General features: G+C 46.1%; 1 protein-coding gene across 1 annotated transcript in view; it reads left to right on the forward strand.

Annotated features, from left to right (window-relative positions):
• The window catches only part of ANO2 (anoctamin 2), a 363,940-nt gene that overhangs the window by 89,729 nt on the left and 249,070 nt on the right, over positions 1-25,141 (forward strand). The window contains exons 4-6 of the mRNA XM_054507219.2: positions 1,516-1,614; positions 20,836-20,987; positions 23,749-23,803. Coding sequence (XP_054363194.1) covers positions 1,516-1,614; positions 20,836-20,987; positions 23,749-23,803 — 306 coding nt within the window. The remainder of the gene's footprint in view (positions 1-1,515; positions 1,615-20,835; positions 20,988-23,748; positions 23,804-25,141) is intronic.

Below are 25,141 nucleotides of genomic sequence, written 5' to 3' on the forward strand. Positions count from 1 at the left end.
AATGAGTGGGAGGGACAGAGGGAGAGGGAGAGAGAGAATCTCAGACTCTATACTGAGCCCAAAGCCTGATGCAGGGCTCGATCTCACAACCCTGAGATCATGACCTGAGCCGAAACCAAGAGTTGGAAGCTTAATCCACTGTGCCACCCGGGCACCCTGAACACATTCATTCTTTGTGAATGAAGCTGGAGAATGATTTTCAAAGGGGACACCTGCTTTTACATGAGCGGTAACACCTTTGCTGCACGTAGAGTTGGTGTCTTCTCAGTACTGGTCTCTGTGCTTCCTGCTTCACAAAATACGCAGGAATTCAGTAGAAGCCTCAGGGGGTGTAGGAGGTCAGCAAAACAAGAAGCTGCGAGCGTTCTCTCTGTAGAGTACACTCACTAGGACCGGATTTCCACACTGCCCCTCAGCTGCACGCCGATGTCAGTGGCAGGCTGGCTGGCACACCAGCATCTTCCCACCCTGGTGCCCAGGTTCCGTGTGATCTCCAGCAGTCGCCTGATGAAGCAATGGTGCCATAGGCTTGTTCTGCTTTCTTTGTGAACACCGCGTTTGTAATGAATTCTGCAGGTGGTTTTAGAAGCTTCTCACCAAGAATGGGGCTTTTGCCCATTTTTCTGACTTGTTTTGGTTTCCTCTCATTCTGTAGTGACAAAACTAATTGAATTAATGTCAGGAGTAGTTTTCTTTGTGTGCTTGTTTCGAAAAGAATTTGAGGCTTTATTTGAAGATGGGGAGAAACTGATGGCTTCTTGTCATAATCCAACGAATTTTTTATCACAGACACTATGACGAGGATTACTGAGTCAATAAGACCTGATTTTCAAATACTCATCACTGCATTTCCTTTCCTTTCCTTTCCATTTTTGGGTGAAATCACTACACTCACAGAATCACTTATGCTGGGACATAGATTCATAATCTGTGTTCACACTGGAGCCCTGTTCATGATTTATGTTTATGATGTCATTTTGCACTGTACTGTTTACATTATTATTTATATCATTACTTTTGGGCTTTGGTGAGCCACTCTTGTCATTTGGGGCTATGACATGGCACAATGGGAACACAGATACAGACTTAACAATAAACAATGAAACTGTGTGAATGGGATGAATGGCAGGCTGCTCTCCGAATGCCAGCAAAGGTAACTCCTCTAACTGCTCTGCTGAGTGTAGTAAGATTAATGTGAAAATCACAATTGCTTACATTTCAAATCTGTGCACAGACTCATTTTCATTCTTCTTTTCCTCTGAAGCCACTAAGCCTCCAGGGACCACACTTTGGGAACAGTACTCTGTGGTTTTTGATGAGAGCCTTTCTGGAACAGAGCTGGTGAAGGGGATACAGGTGGGAGGGGACTGGGTCCTGGTGAAGTTTAAACAAAACAAACACCAGGAACTGAAGAAACACCAGGTCAGGGCTTCTAGTTCGGGAGAGTTGGGGAGACAGGAATTTAAGCTATGTCCTTCTAAGTGTTTCCATTTCTTCTTTCTTTGTACCTTACAGAGTAAAAGCCAGGGATCCATCTTTGTCCGGATACACGCCCCGTGGCAGGTGCTGGCCAGAGAGGCGGAGTTCTTGAAGATCAAAGTCCCCACCAAGAAAGTATGAGGATTTTTCTTCTGGGTTTGGAGGTCTCCTGAGGGCTGGCTGGATGGGAATAGTGTGGGGACAAGGCCAGAGTTTGGGGGATGAGGTTTTGTGGAGTTGAAATTGCACTTGACTCCCGAGGGACCCTAAATATGGGGCAATGATGTGGGTAGGGTGGGGAAGAAAGTTGGGGTGCAGAGAGGGGCTGGGCTTGGGAGATCCCTTCACCTTGGAGCTCCACCTGGGATGTACTTCACGAGAAGCCAGATATTGCCCTGGTGCAGCTTCTTGGTTTCTCTGTTATACCTCTTTTCTCCCTCTTCTTGGTGTCCCAGCCCTGCCAAGCACTTTTTTTTGTGGGGGGGCAAATTTAGCAATGAGAGCAGACAGCAGCCTTGCTGATTGGGTGATTGGGTCAGTGGCATGCAGGGAGAATAGCACCAAACTTGCTGTGAAGATCCCTATTCTGGTTGTGACCCTGCCACTAAGTACTGTGTGGTGGTCGCTTCCACTTGTCTCATCTGTAAAATAGAAGGTTCTTAATCAGGAGAGTTGATAAAAAAATCATCTGGGGAATGTTTTTAAAATGTTCATGCCGGTGTCCCTCCTCTGGGATTTTGATTCAGGTGGTTCATATGGAATGAGGTTCTGGCATCAGTATTGTGGGGAAAAAAAAAAAAAAACCCTAGTAGGTTCTGATGCATATTTGAGTTGAGAACCACACAGTTCAGATGATTTTTGAGCTTCATTTCAGCCAACATAGTTTATGTATGATTTTAAAATCTCCCCAGGGAATTTGTAGGTGAGTGTCCTTGTATAACAAAATTTAGCAAATCCTTCCAAAGAGAAAGGAAAAGTGTCCACAGATTTACCATTCTTTTATTATTAGGCATTTTAGGGGAAAGGAATGGCTATGGACTTTGGCCATTTGCAATGTCTCTAGGAAGGAAGGGTCCTGGGGTAGATTCTACTCTAGTTTAACGATGGGTGATATATAGATGATGTCTCTGTCTCTCTCTTTCTCTGATTCTTTGTCTCTGTGTCTCCCTGTCATTCACACACACACACACACACACACACACACACACACACTGTTTTATAAGTGGTGACCTAGCTTTGCAGAGATCGTTTTCCTCATTCCAACCACCATCACCATGATTCCCACCCCCGTCATGAACAGAACTCCATGTCTGCTGCCTTCTGCACCACGACTGTTACCACCTGCCTTCTTATCACTATGTGCACTATCACTGTCATCCTCAGGGTCAGCAATGCCATTTTGATGAGCATCATTGGCTATATTTATACCATCTTCTCTACCAACAGATTACTCTCTCCATCACAGTTCACTCATCAAATACCAGCATGTGGGCCACCATCATGAATGCCCTACTCAAGAAGGGTAAAGTCTGTGGGTTCTGTTTTTATAGGCTTATTAAGACAGATGATACCTTCATGGCAGGTGGACAAATGACTCTCAAACAGTGAACAAATGCAGACGTGAATATTAGCTACGGACATTCTGCCAATAAAAAGTAAATGTTTTTTTAGACAACCTGTCAGAGTGTCTTGTTTTCACAAGGACCACACCAGGGTCTTTTCCCCTTCAGTTGCACTGCTGTGTTGTCTCCTAGTTTTGGACCTCTTGCTCCTAAGCCCATGGTCCTCAAATGCAGGCCATCTTTGTCATGGCCCTGTACTCCTCCTCCACTGATGTTCTCCTCGACTCATCCCAAGTATCAGTCTCGGATGGAAGCTTCTGCTTCCCCCTGGTGGTGTCCTAACCTGGCCAACCCTTTCACTTCTCTTTCTTCTGCTTCTAACTTCAATATATTTCTTCTCCTTTCTCTGGTTTATGTGAGTATCAAACGTTCTCTTAATCTCATTCTATTTGTATCTTGCTTCTTGTGTTTTATCTTTGCTGGCTGATCCTTGGAAAGAAGGTGAGCAAAACTCTAATGCCCATGCTATGGCTTCTATCTCCCAGGACGCTCCTTATAGGAGGAAAGCTAGAGACATAGAAAAAGTGTGTATTCTTCTATTCCCTCTTATGTCTCTTTCTTCTTTGCTCTCCTTCCCATCCTTCTTCTCTCCCCTTCCACCTCTCTCCTGATGCCTTTTCCTAGCCTCCTTCGCTGTTCTTGGGACATCCTGCCATACCTCTCATTTCTCTACCACCTTCTTCTCCTCCTCATTCCCAGACTCAGCCCCCATGTAGTTCCTACCCCTGGTCTCTGCTTGTCCTTTCATAGGCTCATTCCTTTGAGAGCATAGATCTGTTTAAATGACCTATCTTCCTGCAGATTATGTGCCCCCATATGCTTAGTCTACTGGAACTATCTGTAGTTTAGGTAGTGCCTGCACTTGAATTTGTAGATGAGATGATAAGGGCAAGGACATATTACAATGCAGCCATCTCTGAATTTCCCTCCTTCTTTGTCTTTTTTTTTCATTTTTAAAATAATTCAAATATATTTGACATAACCTTGTGTAAATTTAAGATCTACAGCCTGTAAATCTGGTACATTTATGTATTGTAATATGATTATCATTGTAGCAATAATTAACATCTCTGTTACATAATTACTCTTTTTAGTGGTTAGAATAATTAAGTCTGGCTATAATACAACATCCTTGTCTGTAGTCACTATACTCTGCATTAGATTTCTAGCATTTATTTCCTACTTGTTGCAAGTAGGAACCCTTAAACCACATCTGTCCTATCCCTCCTCCTCCCTGGTTCCTTGGTAACCACACTTTACTCTCTATTTTTGCAGGTTTGGCTTCTTAGATTCCACATATAAGTGGTAGTACACAGTACATTTTTTTAAAAAGATTTATTATTATTATTTATTTGACAGAGAGAGAGAGACAGCAAGAGAGGGAACACAAGCGGGGGGTGACAGGGTGATGGGGTGGGAGAGGGAGAAGCAGGCTTCCTGCAGAGCAGGGAGCCCAGTGTGGGACTTGATCCCAGGACCCCAGGATCATGACCTGAGCTGAAGGCAGATGCTTAATGATTGAGCCACACAGGTGACCCTACAGTACATTTTTTTTTCTCTGACTTAATCTCACTTAGCATCCTGTACTCAAGGTTCATCCATGTTGCAAATGGCAGGATGTCCTTGTTTCTCATGGCCAAGTGAGATGCCACTGTGCACACATACCACATCTTCTTTATCCGTTCATCTGTGGATGGGCAGTTAGGTTGTTCCCGCCCCACCTTCCTTTTCCTTTTGGAGGCGTTGGGTGGCAGGCACTGGGCTCGGCGAGTACTCAGAAGCCCAGATTTCTCGCCTTGGTTTTGCAGGTATTTGCAGTGTGACTTTGGGATGTCACTTCCTCTTTTGGAGCCCAGTTCCTCATCTATGAGATGGGTGTAATAATACCTGCCCTATTTTTCTTAGAAGGTTGGTCTTTTTTTTTTCTTAATTTTTAAAAATTTATTTGAGAGAGAGAGAGCACAAGCAGTGGGAGGGAGGAGCAGCAAAGGGAGAGGGAGAAGCAGACTCCCCGATGAGCAGGGAGCCTGATGCGGGGCTCGATCCCAGGACCCCGGGATCATGACCTGAGCTGAAGGCAGACGCTTAACCGACTGAGCCACCCAGGTGCCTCTCTTAGAATGTTGTTCTAAGACTCTAACCCCTAAGCAGTGCTATGGAAATATAGGAGTTTATCATTGTGTCTGTGTACTTGAATATTTTGGCGTGCATTTTCTTTTTTTTTTTTAAAGATTTTATTTATTTATTTGAGAGAGAGAATGAGACACAGAGAGAGCGCATGAGAGGGGGGAGGATCAGAGGGAGAAGCAGACTCCCTGCTGAGCAGGGAGCCTGATGTGGGACTCGATCCCGGGACTCCAGGATCATGACCTGAGCTGAAGGCAGTCGCTTAACCAACTGAGCCACCCAGGCACCCCCTCGAATATTTTGGTGTGCATTTTCGATTCCTAATCCCCCAGTCAGCTTCCCTGCAGTCAGCACCGCTGGAGGGCCCACTGTAGAGGGTCTTTGGAGAGACACTGCAGAGCACAGAAATAATCCAGGCTCTCAGAGAGCTTACAGTCAAAGGGCACAACAGGGGGAACACACATACCCAGAGAGCAAAGCATGAATTAAATATTGTCTCAAATGGCAACTCATTAGCACAGCACAGGTCTCTATATAAATACGATGAGCCAGGGAGTCTGGGGACAGCAAAGCCAGGTGGTGGCTCCTAGAAGGCTGCAGATATAACAGAAAGAACTTTCCCCCAAAGTTTCTGGGTCCCAGACTTGACACAGGTGGGCTGTTGTGGCATCCTTCTGTGGCTCAAGCCATGCGGCCCGATCTTTGTACCATATAATGCAATGGCTGGCCTCACAGGAGAGGTCATGACCAGGAGAGGGGGGATATAACTCAGTTGGCAGGGTAGGATGCGTATGTTTTTCACAGTCAATCTGAGAACCTGAGTACAAGGGTAGAGGTGGGGGTTTCACCCAGTTTCTGAGATGAGAAGGAGGCCTAGACAGAGAGGACGAGACAGGGCAGTCTGCACAAGGCTAGCATTGAGGCTAGTGGCATTTCCCTCCTGTTTTAGTGGGTTTGGGAAGTGACTATGAGGAGAATAAACTACATTTGCATAGGGCACATCCTGGTGGCCAGGGCAACACGGAGGAAGACTGAGGCATGGCGCAGGATCAGTTGAGCATCCCCCAGGCTGGTGGAGGTTTGTATCATAACTCAGCAGGGTCTGGAGAGACCAGGAAGATGGGGAGGAAATCACAAAATTGAGATCTCAAACCTGGACAAATCCATAGTAATGTGTCCAGGGACTCGGAGTCCTGAACACAGATATTAACCGGGAGGGGGAACCTTGGAAGGAAGCATTTATTTTCCAAAAACAACAACAGGAGAGCCAGCATTTTGTGAGACATACTCAACATCCATGCACAGGAACCGGGTGGGGAGGCCTGGCCTTTGGCCCCGGGCAGCTCGGGAAGGTTTGAAATGGGTGCTTTCTCAGCTTTGCTCATTACCAGCATTGATGTTTGTCTCTCATAAACTTTTTATCCACATGAACGAACATCCCCCCCTTGTACCCCTTATTTCACTTATTCTCCAAGTGCTCCCTACAGCAGAGACAAGGCTGGGAACGGACAGGGGGAGATAATGGAATCCATTCTTGTTCATGAAATCATGTTAATCCAGCCAGAGTCCACTGAATTTGGATGAAGCAATGTGCCTGGGGTGGGTGAAAATCACTTTTGTCCAGTCTGTCAAAACTTACGTGGCTGTTGTCAGTAGAGAGACTGATGTTTCAGGGGCCACATTTGCTGTTCCCAGGAGCCTGTGAGGACTTTAGCTTATGAGCCCTTTGCATGCAGGTAGAGGCTGTTAACTTCTAGCAAGTTCTACCTTTTTAGGAAAGCAGCCTTAGAGCAAGCCTCATCTCCAAAACAGGAGTAGTAAATGTTGTGGTGGGCTGTTGTAAGGAGCCGTCCTGATGTGGGATACCTAGCATAGCGGCGCATGCAACACATGATAGCTGGTACTATGACTTCTGTCGCTATTGTTGGTCATATGTGAGGTGCAGAGGGCAGCACGGTTGGCAAAAATTGGGTGGCTCTTTCCTGCTGTTTCCCTTCACAGCCAGCATCTGCAGTGTTGGGGGAAATCCTACCCAGTTCTTTCGACCTGCCAAGGCCGCCAGAAGCCCAGACATGGAATCTGGGGAGAGGCAGGAACAGATGGCCTTTGCACTGTGTGCTGGGGGATTTCTGTTTCCTAGAGCATGGCTCCTTGGGGCGTCCCTAAACATAATGGCTGCATACGCGAGGTCCGTGATGCAGTCCCTGGAGGAGCCAGCAGGAAGGCTACTCAGCCCCGCAGTACAGGAGGGAGGCCTCAAAGGTGCCCATTTCAAGGGACAGACAGCAGATGTGGCAAATGGAGACATGAGTTTGACTCCTGGCTCTGCCCCCACGAACCTGGGGTTAATTCAAATCTTAGCCTATTTCCCGAAACAGGACTTGTGATGGGTTACAACCAGTCATAAATGCATATGGATCATTTTAAAAAAGGACAAATAACAAAGAACTCTGTAATTGGGGGAAGTAAGTAAGTGCAGGGGAAATGATGATCGTAGAAATGGAAAATAAGAGTGATTCATGCAAGTGTGACAGATTTCACTTTGAGCTTCCTGGGAGCCAAGGCAGAAAGGACTGTGGCTCACATAATCCATGGCAATGAGCATCCATTTGGGCAGAAGCAAACTTTGGGAAGCAAACTTTTTCCTGTTGTTAAAGCATAATTGTTATATAAAGGACACAAACAATAGAAGGGACCTATTTTCAGTAATGAGGATATATAAGGTGCTGGAATATTCTTGGTATAGCCATTTCTTAAATGCTTCTGGATAAGAACTGATGAGTCATGTTAAACTGTAGTGCAGGGTGGATTCTGGTATGAAGTAATGTATGTGCATTTCTGATGAGCCGATGATTTAAATCAAAAAAGAAATGTCATTCATCCTTTAAGTCTCTCCATGGAATTCATGGTTGGAAATATCTTTTATCTACTGAGCAGCATTTATTAAAGAATAATTCATCTTTTCATTTTCATTAACTGAATACATATGTAACTGCTATTAAGAAATTTCTGATCAGTGTGAGAAAATTGGTGTTACCACACTGAATGACTATAATTCCAGCTAAAAAGCAAAGCCACTTGGCATTTTGGTTAGCCTGAGTGGCCCCTTCGAGGAAAATATTAATTCTGTTAAGCTTTGTAAATTATTGGAAGGTGCTCAGGTACCTACTACTGCCTCTCTAGAGATTCTGATTTGGTAAGCATGGCTTTTGCAGAAGCTCCACAGGAAGACCCTCCCTCTGGCTCCTGGTGTCCAGCCAGCTTCAGGGACTCTTCCCAGGGGAGAAGACCAGGTGAAGGCCGAGGCTGAGATTGGGGTAATGCAGGCCCAAGCCCAGGGAACAGGTTCAGAGAGGCTAATAAGCTTACCTAAGGTCACATGGCATGAGGGGGTTAGATCTAGGGCTCATTTCTGTCTGACTGCAGCCGTGCTCCTACCTCACTTTAATGAGTCTAAAATGAGACTTAAGCTAGCATGGTCTAGAATAGCGTTTTTCAGAGCCTAAACTGAAGAACAGTGGTCTTCTTTTTTTTTTTTTTTAAGATTTTATTTATTTACTAGAGAGAGAGAGAATACGAGCAGGGTGAGGGGTAGAGAGAGAAGCAGACTCCCTGCTGAGTAGAGAACCCAATGCAGGACTCAATCCTGGGACTCCAGGACCATGACCTGAGCTGAAGGCAGATGCTTAACCAACTGAGCCACCCAGGTGTTCCAGTGGTCCTGTTTTAAAATAAGTTCATGGTCTAACAAACTCTAGAAACAGTAATTATTACCGTTTGTCTGACAAATTAAAAGTTCTGAGAAGACTTTTAGTAAAGAACACGGTTCCATTTTATTCACTCTTTTCCTGCTGAACACTCATAGGTTATTTTTAGGTGTATTCCTAGGTATCCCAGGGAACCAGTTATCTGCAGAACATACTCTGGGAAACTCCATCCTAGATTGAATACTCCTGAGCTTGGAGAGGTAACACAGCTGAATCTTTCTTTTGTCATTGCTTTAGATGGTGCAGTAAGTTACTTAGCAGTTCTGGATTATAGCTTTCTCGCCTATAAATTTTGGAGGTTGGACCCTGACTTCTCTGTCATAGCTTTAAAATGCTGGAGTCCACATGTTAGTCAATTGAGTTAGTGAATTTGTTCATTCTTCCCCCCTATTGTTGATGTTAGCAGAGGGACTCAAGGACAGATACTCCCCGTGGAGTCATTCACACTCTGATTGTGTCCAAATATCTAAGAGTAAAAGTATCCCACATCTGACACTTCTTCAAGCTGTGTGTTAAATGAGGTAGCACACTTAGCCTGTGGGTCCCTACTCCGTATCTGGGGCTGCCTTTGTTCCTGAGCCTGGTAACGTCACTGGGTTTCCTCTGAGTTCTCCTGCTCATGCCTCTCTGTGGAGCCTGCACTGAGCTCCCTGATTTAGACTATTGTCAAGAGGGAGTACTTTACTCTCTCTTCCAGGGGCTGGAGCCTTTTCAAATGCTTTCAATATTTGCCTCTGGTCCTGGAATTATCTCCCCATTTTCTCTACATGTACAATAAACAATAAAGAAACTCCTCCTTTGTGTCTCAGCCCAAATATCACTTCCCTCATAGACCCTCCTTTATTCCTTACATGGATTCTTAGGCAACCTACAGTCAGGATTTTTCTCATTGGTTAGTTTTTCCTTAACTACTTTGGATGCCTTATATTCTTGTGTCTCCAAAGGTGCCATAAGCCCTCCCCAACCACCCCCTGAGAGTAGGAATTATAGTTTATGTTTCCTGTGTGTTCCCTGCAAACTGTAGTATGATATTGCCTAAGTAATAGATGATCAGTAAATACTAGATTGATTGGCTGACTGATGCCAGATCATGCTTCCTCCCCCAGTCCCAGGACCCTCTTGTGGCTGTGACCCACAGTGTAATAGTGGGCTTCCAGTTCACAGCTGTGTACAGTTCATGCAGTCTTCCAGAACAGGAGGCACCTTCTTATCCCTCCTCATCCTGACCAACTCATTCCTTCATTGGGTGGTAAGCTAATAATTACTCTTTGGGGCTATTTTGATAGTTCAGTGAATCCTCTCTGGTGATCAGAAAGTAAGAAGCAGGAGAAACTCGATGAGCTTTGTCAAGGATGGAGAGCTTGTAGACCCCTGGTCACAGGGAGAAAGGTCACTATCTGCTCAGCCTTCAAGATGCCTTTCAGGGCAGACTCTTTTTATTAATACTGGCAGTAATTTTCAAATGAACCAGAACTGTTGGTGTTTATGTAGGGTTGGCTGTAGGTGGGGCCTTGCCCCACGTTGTCATTGTCTGTTCTTAGACATTTGTTTTTAATAGAGGTGCAGCTGAGAGGGTAATGTTTGTATTTGATATCTTTATGGGCTTTTGGTGCATGCTCTTTGATTGCTATTTAAATGGGCTGGAAAGAGTGCAGAATACTTTGACTTTTTATTCCTTTTTTTGTTTTTGGTAATGCTTCTCATTTTCAAAAATAAAAACAAGATAATTGATGCCACCTACGTGCTGCGGTTTGAGTGAGGAACCTGATGTGGCACACGGCCATGTTCTAGACGTGCATAGGGGCCTGGTGAGACCACACAGGCCTGGCCCACGTCACGCAGCTCTGTTAGTGGATAAGCCTGATGCGGGGCTCAGAAACAGTGACACTGAAAATATGAAAATGTAATGGGAAGTGAACTTGAATGGCTGTATTAAGTATTTTTAAGACTCAGGGTTAAAAAAATGGAGATAGAAGTGGTGGCTTTCTTTTTTTAAAGCCTCGAGTCATGTCTCTCTGAACTGGGGTAGCACATGCCAGCCTGGGGCTGGCTGGGACCTGGATCCCAGGCTTAGTGCTGGAGGGCAGCGGGCAGGCTGACCATTAAATTTACCATCCCAAGTGGGGCCCTGTGATTATGCCAGGATGCAGTACTAGATGTTGAGTATGCCAGGACTGTCCTGAGTAACTGGGCCATGTGGATGCTCTTCCAGATTGGCCATGACTGCTCCTGAGAGTGTATGGGGAAGGGTGAGCAGGAGGGGAAAGAAGCAGGCAGGGGCAGTCAGCTTCTGGCACTTGGATGGAGCTCTTCTTACCTAGTAAGAACTGAGTGACTCCTAACACTCTTGAAATCTGATTGTTACATTTTCAGGAATTTTGCAAGCTGATCGTTACATCATTGGTAGCTTGAAAATGGCCATGGTGGGCATTATTTATACCATAGAAATCCACAGATGTTACACATCAGCAACCCGAGCCCCCTCCTTTAAGTAGTTAGTAAGCATTTACCAGCACTGCACCAATGAAAGCCCAAGGATGGGCACTGGGTGGAAGGACAGGGACCACGGATGTGTCCCATGGCTGAGGCATGGTCCAACCTGAGGGTGTTCTGTGATTCCTGCTATAGGCAGGAAGGGCTGTTGGTCAGAGAGGGGCCAGGAATGACAATGTCTCTGTCAGGGACCTGAAATAGATGCCATATTTGCCACCTCTGGTACAGAAATTGATTTCTCACCACTCCCTACTTGCTTGCTCTGTTCTAGCCACACTGGCCTCCCTGCTGTTCCTCCAGAATGCCAAACCTGTTTCCATCTCAGGACATCTCAGCTTGGTCTTCCATCTGTCCGGAAGACCTTCTCTAACTACCTCACATCTCTGGGGGCTCTGTTCATATGTCCCCTCCTTGGACAGGCCTCCCTGATCACCCTATACGAGGCCGGCCCCCTCCACTCTCCACCCCCTTCCATTGTTTTTCCTTCCTAACACTCGGTGCTGCCCACTCCTGAGTCATGTATTTGAGTCCTTGTTTGATTGTCTGTCTCCCCACTACGTGAGAAGCTCTGTGACAGCAGGGATTTAGTTTTGTGGTGTAGGAAGCACCTAGAAGGGGCCTGGGATGATGAATGAAAGAAGGGGTCCCACATACCACACCTAATCTATGGTGGCAGTGGGCTGCAGACTGATGCCTAATGGGCTATAAGGCCCACCTGAGGGCATTTGGGAGGACCGTTGCCATCCCTTAGGGCTGTCTGTAGGGGTGGGGCTGGCAGCCCATGAACCATAGTGGCTATCCCTGATCTGGGTTTTCAGCTGCTCCTTCAGTTGCCAAGAAACATTTGGGAAGAGTCTCACTGTACCTGGAATGGGGCTAGGTTGTGTAGAGGGGTTCCTAGCCTTTCTGTAAGGCTACATTTTTTCGTCCACCCACCTATCCACACATCTGTCCGCCCATCCACTTATCCATCCATCCACACATCCATCCATCCATCCATCCATCCATCCATCCATCCACCCATCCACATATCCATCTATCCATCTGTCCATCCATCCATCCATCCATCCATCCATCCATCCATCCATCCATCCATCCAACCGGTGAATACCTGTTGAGTATCACTAGCTATGAGTATCACTAGCTATGAGTATCACTAGCTATGAGTTGTAGTCACCACTGAATGCTGAGGGTGGGTGATTCAGTGGTGACTACAACTGGTCCTAGCGCCATGTGGCTTCAGCATGGTAAAGATTCAGAAGAGAGCTGTATGAGCTGGGAGGCACCCACAGAGGAAAAAGAGCAGGGTGGACAGAGAGCCAACCAGAGGAAACCAATTTAGGTGTGTGGGGGGAGGTGAGGGAAGGCGACATTTGAGCTTAGACCTGAGGGTTGGGTTGGGGTTTGCCAGGTGGGGAGGGCACGTGAGAACCTTTCCAGCAGAGGGAAGCACATGTCATCCAGTCCCGAGGTGGGAAAAGCCAAGCTGGGGTGGGGAAATGAGAGGAAGCCCACATGCCAGTGTGCATGTGGCGGGAGGCAGGAGGCACGGCTCACAGGGGCTTTGTTAGCCATGTAAGTAGTTTGGATTTTAGCCCATTTTTCAAAATTCAGCAAACATTCATTCATTTGTAGAGGACATACCAAAACAGAATTGAAAACCATAAATGAATACAGAGTTAGACAATGGGAGAGTGTGGGTTTTGTAAGTATATCACTTTCCACACTCAGTGGTGCGTCAGGCAGGAAATGGACCTGTAGGCACAGACAGGTAGGGATGAAAAGACTCATTAATTCCCGTTGTTGGTGTTACACAGTGTCTCCCTGTGGGGTCTAGGATGCAGCTGATCTTAGTGGCTCCTGGTGCTATTTGCACTTTGGTGAATAGCTTAACACCTACATGCAAGGGTAAATGCTTACATGGGGGACTACTCAGGTCTGATGCAGAGTGTGCACACATTGTGTGTGTGTGTGTGTGTGTGCATGTGTGACCCTCTCTCTGCCCTCAGGTACCAACAGGGACATGAGAACAGGGGACAAATTCTGCTGCATCTTTAGTTTCTCTTATTCATAACTTCTTGAGTCCAGAGGCATCTACCCTCATCCAGCTGGTGGCTTGCGGTGCCAGGCTCCACACTGATGTTTCAGCGTGCCTATTCCTTTTGCAAGTAAACGTCAGTAAGTGGGTGTGATGATAATCTTCATCCCAGCCCTACTTCTCAAGGTGAGCGAGCTGTTGTAAATAATAACAGTTGACCCTCAATTATCCAGTGAACTCAATTATCCAGTGACCAGGAATAGATTAAAAGAGGCAGATAGGGGTGCCTGGGTGGCTCAGTCGGTTAAGTGTCTGCCTTTGGCTCAGGTCATGATGCCAGGGTCCTGGGATAGAGCCCTGCATTGGGCTCCTTGCTCAGCGGGGAGCCTGCTTCTCCCCCTCCTATGTCTGCCGCTCCCCCTGCTTGTGCTCGCTCTCTCTTTCTCTCTCTCTCTGTCAAATAAATAAATAAAATCTTTTAAAAAAAGAGGCAGATAATTAGGAGTAATACCTTCTGGGTCATGGGGTGTAAGCAGACACACATGCTCATAGCTGGGCTCACCTCCATCTTTACGCCTGGTCTCTGCTCATCCTGCTGACTTTTCCTACAAGTTGTAAGAAGTGGCCTCCTTTGCTCACTACAGATAAGGGACTCAGAAAATCAAGATTGTATTGTTTATAGCTCATATTATTATATCTTCTCCTTGATCTTTGAGGTCGTTGAACCTCTTCATGTTTGTACGACACTGGGCATGTTAGTAAAACTTTCTGTTCCTTGGTTTCTTTATCTGTAAAATGGGGACAGTACCATGTATCTGTTCATGATAGATATCACCACAGCCTTGGTTCCTTGCATCCCAGGAAGAAACATGATTCCAATGCAGGGAGGAAACAAATCAGCCCTCAGACCACAGTGCTGTGCCCCTCTGGAGGGGAGAGGCAGAGGGAGACAAGAGGGGAAAAAGAAGTAAGAAAAGAAGGAATTTCGGTAAACCTCTTAGACTGTGACAATGAGGCCAAAGTGAGCTTTTATGAGAACCACATTTGAGCCCTGGAATAAAAAATAAGAGCAACATACTTTAAAAATTATTTGTGATTTTAAGCACATGAAAGGCATATCGTGTACCCAGGGAGGGCATAATGGGGAACAGCTGGTTAACATGTGTCTTGCCATTTCTGAGGATGTTCATAATTCTCTGATGTCCAAGAATAACAGTAATAATGATGCCGCCGCTGAGCATATTAATGATAATAAAGAGGATCAGGGTGCCTTTCCTGGATCCTGCTGGACACAAGAGAAGAGCCTGGGCTGCTGGGTTTGGTGGAGACAGAAAGGGAACTGCAGCCTGCGTCCTTGGGGGATCATGGAGCCCTTCCAAGGATCAAAGGTTGAAGGAAAGAGCCTGGATGGGGGAGTCAGGAAACCCGGGTTTCAGGTCTGGTTTCACCACTGACTCTGGCAATTCCTTGCCCCTCTGAGTCTCAGTTTTCCCATCTGTAAAATAGTGATGCTAATACTACTTGGCAGGGACACTTGCAGAGTTTTCATGGAGCCCAATAAAATGGTTCTCGCGGAAGTGCTGGACACATTGCAGAGCATTTGGTGTTGGAGGGGTCATCCCCATCTTTGTGCTTCTCCAGCACTTGGCAGATCAAGCACCAAGCTCAGCGCCTGGCATCTAGGAGATGCCTACAACGTTGAAACATAGAAACATCATGAGTGTTTCTTTTTCATTAAATGTTTAAAGCTGTAGAATGTTAGACTTGGACAATACTTTACAAGGCACTTAGACTAGTTCTTTCTTTTATGATTTGTTAAGTGGATCTGGAGCAGTGCATGGTCTAGGGTCTAATTATCCTGCACTACTGAGTCGACCTGAGTACTCTATCCAGTGCCCTGTGGAGGATGAGATTTTCCATTCTGCCTGATGGGAAGAGGTGCTATTTTCAGTCCTTTTAGATGGTTCTTTCTCCAGACTCAGCTAGTTCCCTTGTATCCATGTGACCAAATACTCACACGGGACCTTCTGCAGACCTCTGGGGCTCCTTGTGAAGCTCTCTCCTCTGGACTACTCTGTCCTGTGAGCTCTAGTGGCCCTGTCCTCCCCAGACTTACAGTTCTATCTCCTCAGCTCAGGGGTCTGATGGGCTCCACTTGTCTCCCCTTCCTGCCCCATGGTGTAGTGAGCTGGAGCCATCCCAGCAGCCATCTTGCTTTTTTCTTATTTCCCAGCAACTTTGTTGCCCGATGGCCAGTGTCCTGAAAACCATGGTCTTGGTCCATTGGGGCTGCTGTAATGAAATACCATGGACAGGGTGGCTTATAAATGAGGAATTTCTTTCTCACAGTTCTGGAGGCTAGAAGTCTGAGGCCAGGCTGCCAGCGTGGTTGGGTGAGGGCCCTCTTCCTGGCTCATAGCTCGTCCTTCCTCGCTCTGTCTTCACGCGGTGGAAGGGGTGCCACCCTCATGACCGAGTCACCTCCCAAAGGCCTCACCTTCTAATACCATCACATTGGGCATTGAGGATTTCAAACTATGGATTTTGGGGGAACACAGGCATTCAGGGGGCCACAAACATTCAGACCACAGCAACCATTATTTCAAAGTGGCCAAAAGTTTTTCTGGGAAAGTTAAAGCTTAAGCCTAGAAGGTGAAGGAGAGGTAGGAGTCGTCCAGGTGAAAAGGAAGGGAAGAAGTTTTAGGAATAGGTACAAAGCATGCTCAGGCATGGAGGTAGGGAGCGGGTCCTTTTTCCTATAAGCTTAGCGTCAGTGGCATTGGGCCATGGGGCCACCCACCTGTGTTTTATTGTGGGTATGTGTCTGGCTCCATCCTGCACGAGTCCCTGAAGTCTAGGAAATCTCTTTCCAGCATAAGTCAGTCAGACTTTTCAGCCTGGGCATTTTTGTGTGGGGTCTTGGTCAGGGCTGTGGAGCGGATATTACCTTGATGTTTCTGGTGAGACTTGCCTTCTACACCTTTTACAATTTACCTGGAGGCAGATGATATTGCTTTCAGTGATTTGGAGTCCCCTCTCCCCGGCTCCCCATTAAGAAACAGTCAAAATTTATCCTGGGGCTGTGCCTGGTCCCTCTAAAGACATACCTTAGGTGCCTACTCCTCTTAGGTGTTTCTCTACCTGAGCTCCACCAGATCCACTGCCAAGGTGAGGGTCAAGAACTGCGTGGAGGTTCTCAGCTAACCTGCGAGAACAAAGCCCTGAGACAGCTGCTGGGTGATTAATCTGTACCAGTTGAATACAGGCATTCCTGACCTCTGCCCAAGTACATTTGTAGGTGGTGCGGACAGGAAGGGAGCCAGAGACTTTGGGCTTTTGGCTTTATTCTCCAGTCTGGTTTATTTCTATCAGGCCTGTTACCTTATGGCTGTTCTGTCCCCAGCTTGGGCTCCTTCAGCAGCAGCAACTGCCATCATCAATGCTGGTTTCTCCCCAAATTTATCATTCATTCATTCATTCAGTCATTCATTCATTCAAAGATAGGGAAAAGTTTGAACAGTATCCTGCCTTCATGGAGATCATGGTTCAGTAGGGTAGCCAGTCTTTAATCCAATAATTTCTCGAATAAATGTGGAATTATAACTGCAGTAAGTGCTATGAAGGAGAGGAATTTGGGCCCATGAAATACTGTGAAGGTGGGACTTGACCTTGTCTGGAAGCCAGGAAGGACTTTCCCTAGGAAGTGACGATTGAGGGAGGCATCAAGTGTGAACAGAGTAGGGGTGGGGGCAGGGAGGGGATGAAGAGTGTCAAGCGCTCAGCATGTTGGGAAAACTGCAAGAGGGCCAGTGGTTGGGTGCCGTGAGCAAGAGACTATGGAGACAGGGAAACATGGAGACTCTTACAGGGTCTGTGTGAAAACCTTTGTGTGAAGACATGGGCTGTGTTAAGAACCTTGCTCTTTATCATTAGAACAATGTAACTGTTGATGGCTTTTTTTAAAAAAAATTTTTATTGTTATGTTACTCACCATACATTACATCATTAGTTTTTGATGTAGTGTTCCATGATTCATTGTTTGTGCATAACACCCAGTGCTCCATGCATAACGTGCCTTCTTTAATACCCATCACCAAGCTAACCCATCCTCCCGCCCTCCTCCCCTCTAGAACCCTCAGTTTGTTTTTCAGAGTACATCGTCTCTCATGGTTTGTCTCCCCCAGTTGAAGGCTTTTTTACAGGGAGGCGATATGATCAGATTCTTGCTTCAGAAACATCACTCTGGCTCCAGTGTGGAGAGTGAATTAGAGGTGGACAAGAGTAAGGTTGCCAGGTAAAATACAGGATGTCTAGTTAAACGGAAATTTCAGATAAACGATGAATACTTTTTTAGTCTAAGTGTGTCCCAAATACTGCATGGGACCGTACTTACGCTAAAAAATGGTTCACTGTTTATCTGAAATTCAAGTTTAACTGGACATCTTGAATTTTTATTTGGTAAACTTGGTAACTCTAAGCAGAAGATATGGGAAACCAGTTACTGTAGTAGTTGAAGGCTTTCCAGACTAGGAAAGCAGAGGTGGACGTGGAGAGAAGTAGACAAAGAAGAAGTACCCTGGTGGGTCCAAGTCTGTCATTCCAAGGCATCTGGAAGACAGAGTCTATCAGCTTCCCTCCTGTCCTGAAACTTCAATTTCCACGCACATGCCATTGACAGACACATGGTGATGGGTATAATGAGCCCACTGTAGCCTCAGTGCAGGGCATGTGCCTGGTCAGCACCTGCCCTCTGAGATGACCTGTGAGATGTGTTCTGGGAACCCGTGAGGGGGTCGTCTTTCTGCCCCCCGTCCCCAAGGCCCGAGGATTCCTGAGGGGTGAACACTTTGCATTACAGTGACCAATGTGTGTGAAGGAGAGGTTTGGCAGGATGGTCAAGAACTTAATGACAATACAGGCATTATTGTAAGTTGCACACTGTTTGTCCCCCACGATAACTCATGCGTTAGCAAATGAAGCGGTAGGGTAGAGCTGTCAAGAACACAGGCTTTGCCAGGGGGCTCAGATGCCCTGGCAGTGCAGTTCCTAGCTGGTTTACACTGTGTGCTGCAGAAACCGGGCCATTTACACCCTTCTTCAGTGCAGCTTGAACTTTTCTACCTTTTTGTTTGCCTAGAGTGTCTTTTCCTGCATCTCCTCCAGCCTTATTCATTCAAACTATTTATAAGGTAACGTTAATAAAGAGGTATGATCAAACAAGATAAAGCATGTATAGAAAATAAAATAAATGCCTGTCTCTAGGGAAATGACTCAACCCATTAACATTCACGTCTGCTGTGTAATATTACACATTCATTAAGGTGGTTGTATGTGAACTGACCTGGAAAGGTCATATATGATATATAGCATATGCTATATTGCTATATTGCTAAGTGAAACAGGCAAATGGTAGAACAATACAGGAAATATGATCATAGTTGTGTTTAGAAAAGAATGTGTGTGGAAAGTGGGATGAAACATGCTTCAATTTGTTAGTAGAGATTTCCTCTGGAAATGAGGGTGGGATTGGGTTGGAAGTAGAAGGAACTGGTCATACTTAGTTAACATACTTTTGTGGTTTTGGTTTGTTTGTTTACTAGAATGGTGTTAATTTTGGAGTTGAAATAAAATCAAAATGCATCAAAAATTTTGCTAGAATAAATAAACCGTGGTTATGTTTCAGTTGTTAGATTGGGGATGTTCTTCCCCTCCCCCAACTTACTATATTATTAAAGAACAAAATGATAACAAAAGAAAGTTACCTTTCTGTGAAAGCGCAACAGAAATGCTACTCCCTGGATGAAACATTTATCTGATTCATCAACTGGATGCCCTGTCTCCTTTTTTTTTGAACCCCTAAATACTTTGTGTGACTTTTGTGGCATTTATCTCTGTCTATCTTGTATTTCATACCTGTTTTACTGCCTCTCTAGATTTAAGCCCCTGGAGGGATATCGTGATAGAGAAGAAAATCGGCTTTCAAGCTAGAAGAACTGGCTGTTGGCTCTTGTTCTGGTCTCCTTTTGCAGCATGACAAATTAGCCCACACTTAGTAGCTGAGAACACAAGTCACTTTTTTCTTTCTCATGAATTTTTGGTCAGAAATTTGAACAGAGCTGGGCTGGGGGATTCTTCTGTTCCATGGGGTATCGAGTTGGGTCACTTGGTGGAATTTAGCTGGGGGTTGAGCTGGACAGGAGGGTCCAAGAAGACTTCCCTCATAGGCCTGATGCATGGACGGGCAGCTGAAAGGCCTGGCTCAGCCTAAGTCCTTTGTCTTTCTGACTCCTCTGACTTCCCCATTGTCTTCCTCCTAGAGGCACTGGGCTTCCAGAGACCAAGGCAGACCAAAGCAGAACTGCCCACCTTCTAAAGGATGTAGCTGGCATAGTGTCCCTTCTCTGTACTGGTTAAGCAGCTACAGAGCCCACTCAGATTTAAGGGGGTGGGAACAGAACAGCACCTCTTAAGAGGAAAATCTGTATATAAAATTTGTGGCCATCTTTAATCCATCACGGCTTTGCTATGAGAAGTACAGCCTCCATATCTCAATGACTACATCTATAAACGAGGAAGACCGAGAGCTACAGTGTCTACAAAAGCACCCTGTGCATTATGAAAAGCTGTATGTACTGTAAATGTCAATAATTATCTTGGTACTAACTCTATGCCTTACTCAAGGCAGGTCCTCCTTAGTTTTAATACTTTGAAGGCAGACTCATTTACCAGATATTTCCTAGGAGGAACACACAAAGAAAGGGATGTGGGTGATCATATAGGGGCATGGCATAGCTGTGGAGTGCAGACTTTGATTTGGTTGACATGAGTTAGATCCACACTGTCACTCAGTTACTATCTGTGTGACCTTTCTTGATGGCATCACACCTTTCTGAGCCTTAATTTACTCATCGTAGCATGAGAGTAGTAGTGCTTACTTAGCTGGTTTGCTGTGTGCATTGGAGCTAATTTGTGTAGAGCACTTAGTGTGGCGACTCACATAGTAGGTCTTCTGTCTCTCTTCAGATGAGGTAATGAAGTCATGTAGTGAATTTGGCCTCCTCACTTGTTTCCCTGCACCGGTTACCTCCATTCAGAGGACTGAGAGGGGGTCCAGAGCCCACGCCCTTGTGAAAGCAGTGGCAGGGGGAGGGCGGGAAGGGCTCTGCTTGCTTCTGCCAGTCTCCTCCTCTTTCCAGAGTGTCCCCCACTGGGGGTTCGGTGCCCTGTGCTGCTGTGGTTGTGAGTGAGTCACTCTTCTCTCCATTGGATGTGGCCTCCTTTTTTAGGCCTGTGGCTTTGCCTTCCCTAGATGTACGAGATCAAATCAGAAGGCAGCATTGCAAAGAAGTTCAACCAACTTCTGCAGACACTGAGCTCGCCCCTGAAACCCAGAGTTCCAGAGCACAGTAACAACAAGATGAAAAACCTCTCCTACCCGTTCTCCAGGGAGAAAATGTACCTGTGAGTATGGGCGCTGTGGGGGTAGGGATGTGGGCGGGGACGGGAGGGGAAGTCAAACAGCTCCCACAGTGAGAGCCCCAGGGCCTGGGAGATAGGGGAGGGGGCATGCTGTCACAGCCAAGAGTTCCTTGGATCTGCTTCCTGAATCCCCTTCCCTAAGTGACACTATCCCAAAGACCTCCCCCAGATTTGCCCAGTGGCTTGTAGGGACACCTGCCATTTCAGTCCTTTGGCACGATGGATGGCGAATCATGGAGCACGCAGCCATAAACCTTGGGACTCTATGAGAAGATGGTCGGATACCGGTTTCCCTGCCCAGTTCCTAGTCTAATAGGGCTTCAACATATTGTAATCATCCAGAGAGAAGGAGGATAAAGCTTTGGGAGTTTTGTGTTCCCAGCTGCCTCCTCGTGTACTCTCCTCAGATGCCAATGGCAGGTCCAGGTTGTTCCGTGTACCTCTGACTGGCTGGGTGTAGTCCAGAGGTTTCCATGACCTCCTCTTTGGGTTTGATTAATTTGCTAGAGAGGCTCTCAGAACTCAGAAAACCAGTTTACTCACTAGATTTCTGATTTATTACAAAGGATACAAAGCAACAGCCTGGTGAAGAGATGCAGAAAGGGAGGTTCTGAATGAAGGTGCTTGTGTCCTTGTGGAATGTGGGGCCCAGCATGGTGGCACATGGGAATGTTCTGGTTCCCCAACCTGGAAACTCTCCAAATCCTTTCTTTTGGGTTTTTATAGAGGCTTCGTTACATAGGCTTGGTTGATTAAATCATGGGCCATTGGAGATTGATTCAACCTCCAGCCCCTGTCCTCTCCCCAGAAATCAGGGGTGGGGCTGAAAGTTCCAACCTTCTATTCTTGGTTGGTTCTCCTGGCAACCAGCTGCTCCTCTCTCCATCTTTAGGAGATTTCCAAAAGTCACCTCCCTGACGTAAGCCCAGTTGTGGTGGAAAGGGGCTTGTGATGCATAACAAGACACCCATCTCACCTTTGTGGCTCTGAAGCGATTTCAGGAACTGAGGGCAGGAGACCAAATATTATGACAAAAGATGCTCCCATTGCTCTTGTTGCTCAGGAAATTCCAAGGGTTTGGGGAGCTGTGAGTTAGGAGCCTGGGATGAAGACCAAAAGATGTATTTATTGTAAGTCACAATATCACCTCCCCTCACGAGGTGGCCATTCAGATAGAACTGTCTGTCTCTTAGAGGAAGCTAAGGCCTGGGGGCTGTTCGAGCTTTCAGAATTACTGGGTTAAGAAAAATGATGATAGCATGAAGTGGCTGAACTGGGACTGGCACGTTGACCCCCTGGCCTGCTGTTCTTTTTGTGCTCTGTGCTTCTTCCATGCTTCCCCTTCCCTGGGCCTGCCTTCATGCCAGTGCTGGTATCTGAGCTGCCCCGTGCATGCGTCTCCCATTCATTTGGTGTCTGGCACCCTTCAAATCCAGTTCCTAAACACCTCCATCTGGAAGAATCTTCTGTTCTTCCTACCCCAAAGATGCTCTCCATCCTCTGAGTTTTCCTAGCAGTGGTCTAGGGACTACCATGCTCTGTTCTTCATCTGTTGCTAGGAGACACCCCCCCTCCATGTGATTGGGCTCCAGGGAGGGGAAGGGGGCCTGGGGGCATGTTCCAGGCATCCGAGGGCTCAGGGCCAGGAGCACAGTCAGCTCTAGGCAAGTGTTCTTTTTAGTGAAAGGTCACAGTTTGAAGTTTAGAACAGACACAGGCCTTGCATAATTAAGAGTTTGGTAGCTAATTGATGGGACAATAGTGACAACATTAAATGAAAGTTTGAAAAACAGAGAGTTGGGTGCCTGGGTGGCTCAGTCGTTAAGCGTCTGCCTTCAGCTTGGGTCATGATCCCAGGGTCCTGGGATCGAGCCCCGCATCGGGCTCCCTGCTCAGCGGGAAGCCTGCTTCTCCCTCTCCCACTCTCCCTGCTTGTGTTTCCTCTCTCGCTGTCTCTCTCTGTCAAATAAATAAAATCTTAAAAAAAAAAAAAAAAAAGAAAAACAGAGAGTTACCATCCCAGCACCTGGAAACTTTACTCTTTTGGGTAGTGGTTGTATATATATATATATATATTTAAGATTTTTATTTATTTGACAGAGAGAGACACAGCGAGAGAGGGAACACAAGCAGGGGGAGTGGGAGAGGGAGAAGCAGGCTTCCCGCTGAGCAGGGAGCCCGATGCAGGGCTCGATCCCAGGACTCTGGGATCATGACCTGAGCCGAAGGCAGACGCTTAATGACTGAGCCACCCAGGCGCCCCTGGGTGGTGGTTATATTTTTTACTGTCTTTGTTCATGCATAGGAATCCTTTCTACATACTTTTATGTGTAAAACTTCTCATAGTATAATATTTTGCATCACAGTCTAGAATTTCCTATTTATGAATTTCTCCTAATGATAATTTTCAGTGACTACATGATCATCCTTTCTATCGATCTTGGAATTACAGTTTATGTCCATAATCCTTATTATAAGTGACTTTGTAATGAACATTTTTATGTATGGAGCTTCTTTCTTCTATTGAACTTATATTTCCTACGATACATTTCTGTGATAAGCTTTCAGAATTACTGGGTTAAGAAAAATGATGAACACTGTGTGCATGAGCATGTGCGAGTATGTGCGTCTTACACATCTTGCTGTGTTGCCTTCTGAAGATTTGCTCTGGTCCTGGGGTGACAGTGGTCTCAGGACCAAGGTCATGAAATGAGTCGACCTTCTGTTTTCTTGGTGTCTCCAGGTACAACATCCAGGACAAGGATACCTTCTTTGATAATGCTACCCGTAGCCGCATTGTAAGTATGCAGGTCAACAGGGGGTGGCAGGCTGTGGAAGTGAGGGGAAGGCTGAGTACCCAGTGTGGCAGGCATTCTCCTGCTTTCCCTGCTACCTCCTGGTGCCATTTGCTTGGGGTTGCCTAGCAACTGGGAGGCATGTACAGGAGCTCCTCCATCTTCCTTGCAAAAGGCATAGCAAATAACTGCCCTCACTCACAGGTTGAGAGAAGTGCCTTCTCTTTAGGATTCTCCACCTAGGCCCATCTTGGAATCGCAAAAACAGGAAATGTGACAGCTGGTGGGGGATTTCAGCTAATCAGGCAATCCCCCCACCCTTGCTTTACAGTTGGGGAAACTGAGACTCTGAGAAGCAATGGATTAAAAAACATTTATACAGATCATTAGTGTCTGAATGAGGACCCATTGCTGGGCTACCCATTTCCCCTCAGAGGAGTCTTGTGCATCTGTATCCCAGGGAATGCTGGAACTAGCCAGTTTGTCCAAGAATAAAATTACCAGCCCATTCAGTAGAAAGCCAAAATTCATGACTAGCTGTTCTACTATTTTTTTTTTTTTGGCCTTTTGAAATCAAGGTTTTGAATTTTGCAGGATGATTGATTCTAATGAAAAATCTGTATATGGCCTGTGCCCTGTGGCCTCTCTCCCTTCACTGATCCCTTTATTCTCTCTCTGCCTAGAGAGCACTTAGCCTGAGGACAGAGGAGAAAAAGGGCGGCCCAGAGAATGCTGCACACTTACTCATGCCACAGTGGGAACATGGCAGTGTGTTTCCATTGATTCCTAGGGAAGAACTTAAGTTTCCACAGAGGAGGGGTGATGGTTAAGTATCTAGAAGGACTTCCAAGTCGGTACGGTGATAAGAAGAATAAGGGACAGGTGATTAGAGGAAGCTACAGAACATTTGCAGGGTGCATTGAAAACATGGCCTTCACTCTTTGCTTGCAGGTTGGGCAAGGAAACACCTCAGGTCCCTTAGGCTTGTGTTTAGGAAGGTTTAAAATGGGCACATCATTTCTTTTATGACCCTATGGAAAAAGGCATCAACTTCCCATTTTATTTGGTTGATGCTATTACAAGCCGTTTAAATCTCCCTGTAGCTTGGGTCTCATGTCTATGGGAGAGTTACAGGGTGTTGTGGGGATTACCAAATAATTGGAAAGTACTTGTAAAATAGTACAATACCATATAAACGCTGTTCTTAATTATTATTGCTGTTGAATTACTGCACAGTATTATAAGTGAATTAAATGTTCTTGGGCCCCATACTGCTGGAAGTTATTTATTTCCCACTCCCTCTAGGTCTGTGGCTGGAAGATCAGAGTGTGAATGATGATG

This window comes from Mirounga angustirostris, unplaced genomic scaffold, assembly GCF_029215605.1.
Source record: "Mirounga angustirostris isolate CCGP_5_RB_7025 unplaced genomic scaffold, mMirAng1.0.hap1 SCAF_5, whole genome shotgun sequence".
NCBI lineage: Eukaryota > Metazoa > Chordata > Mammalia > Carnivora > Phocidae > Mirounga > Mirounga angustirostris.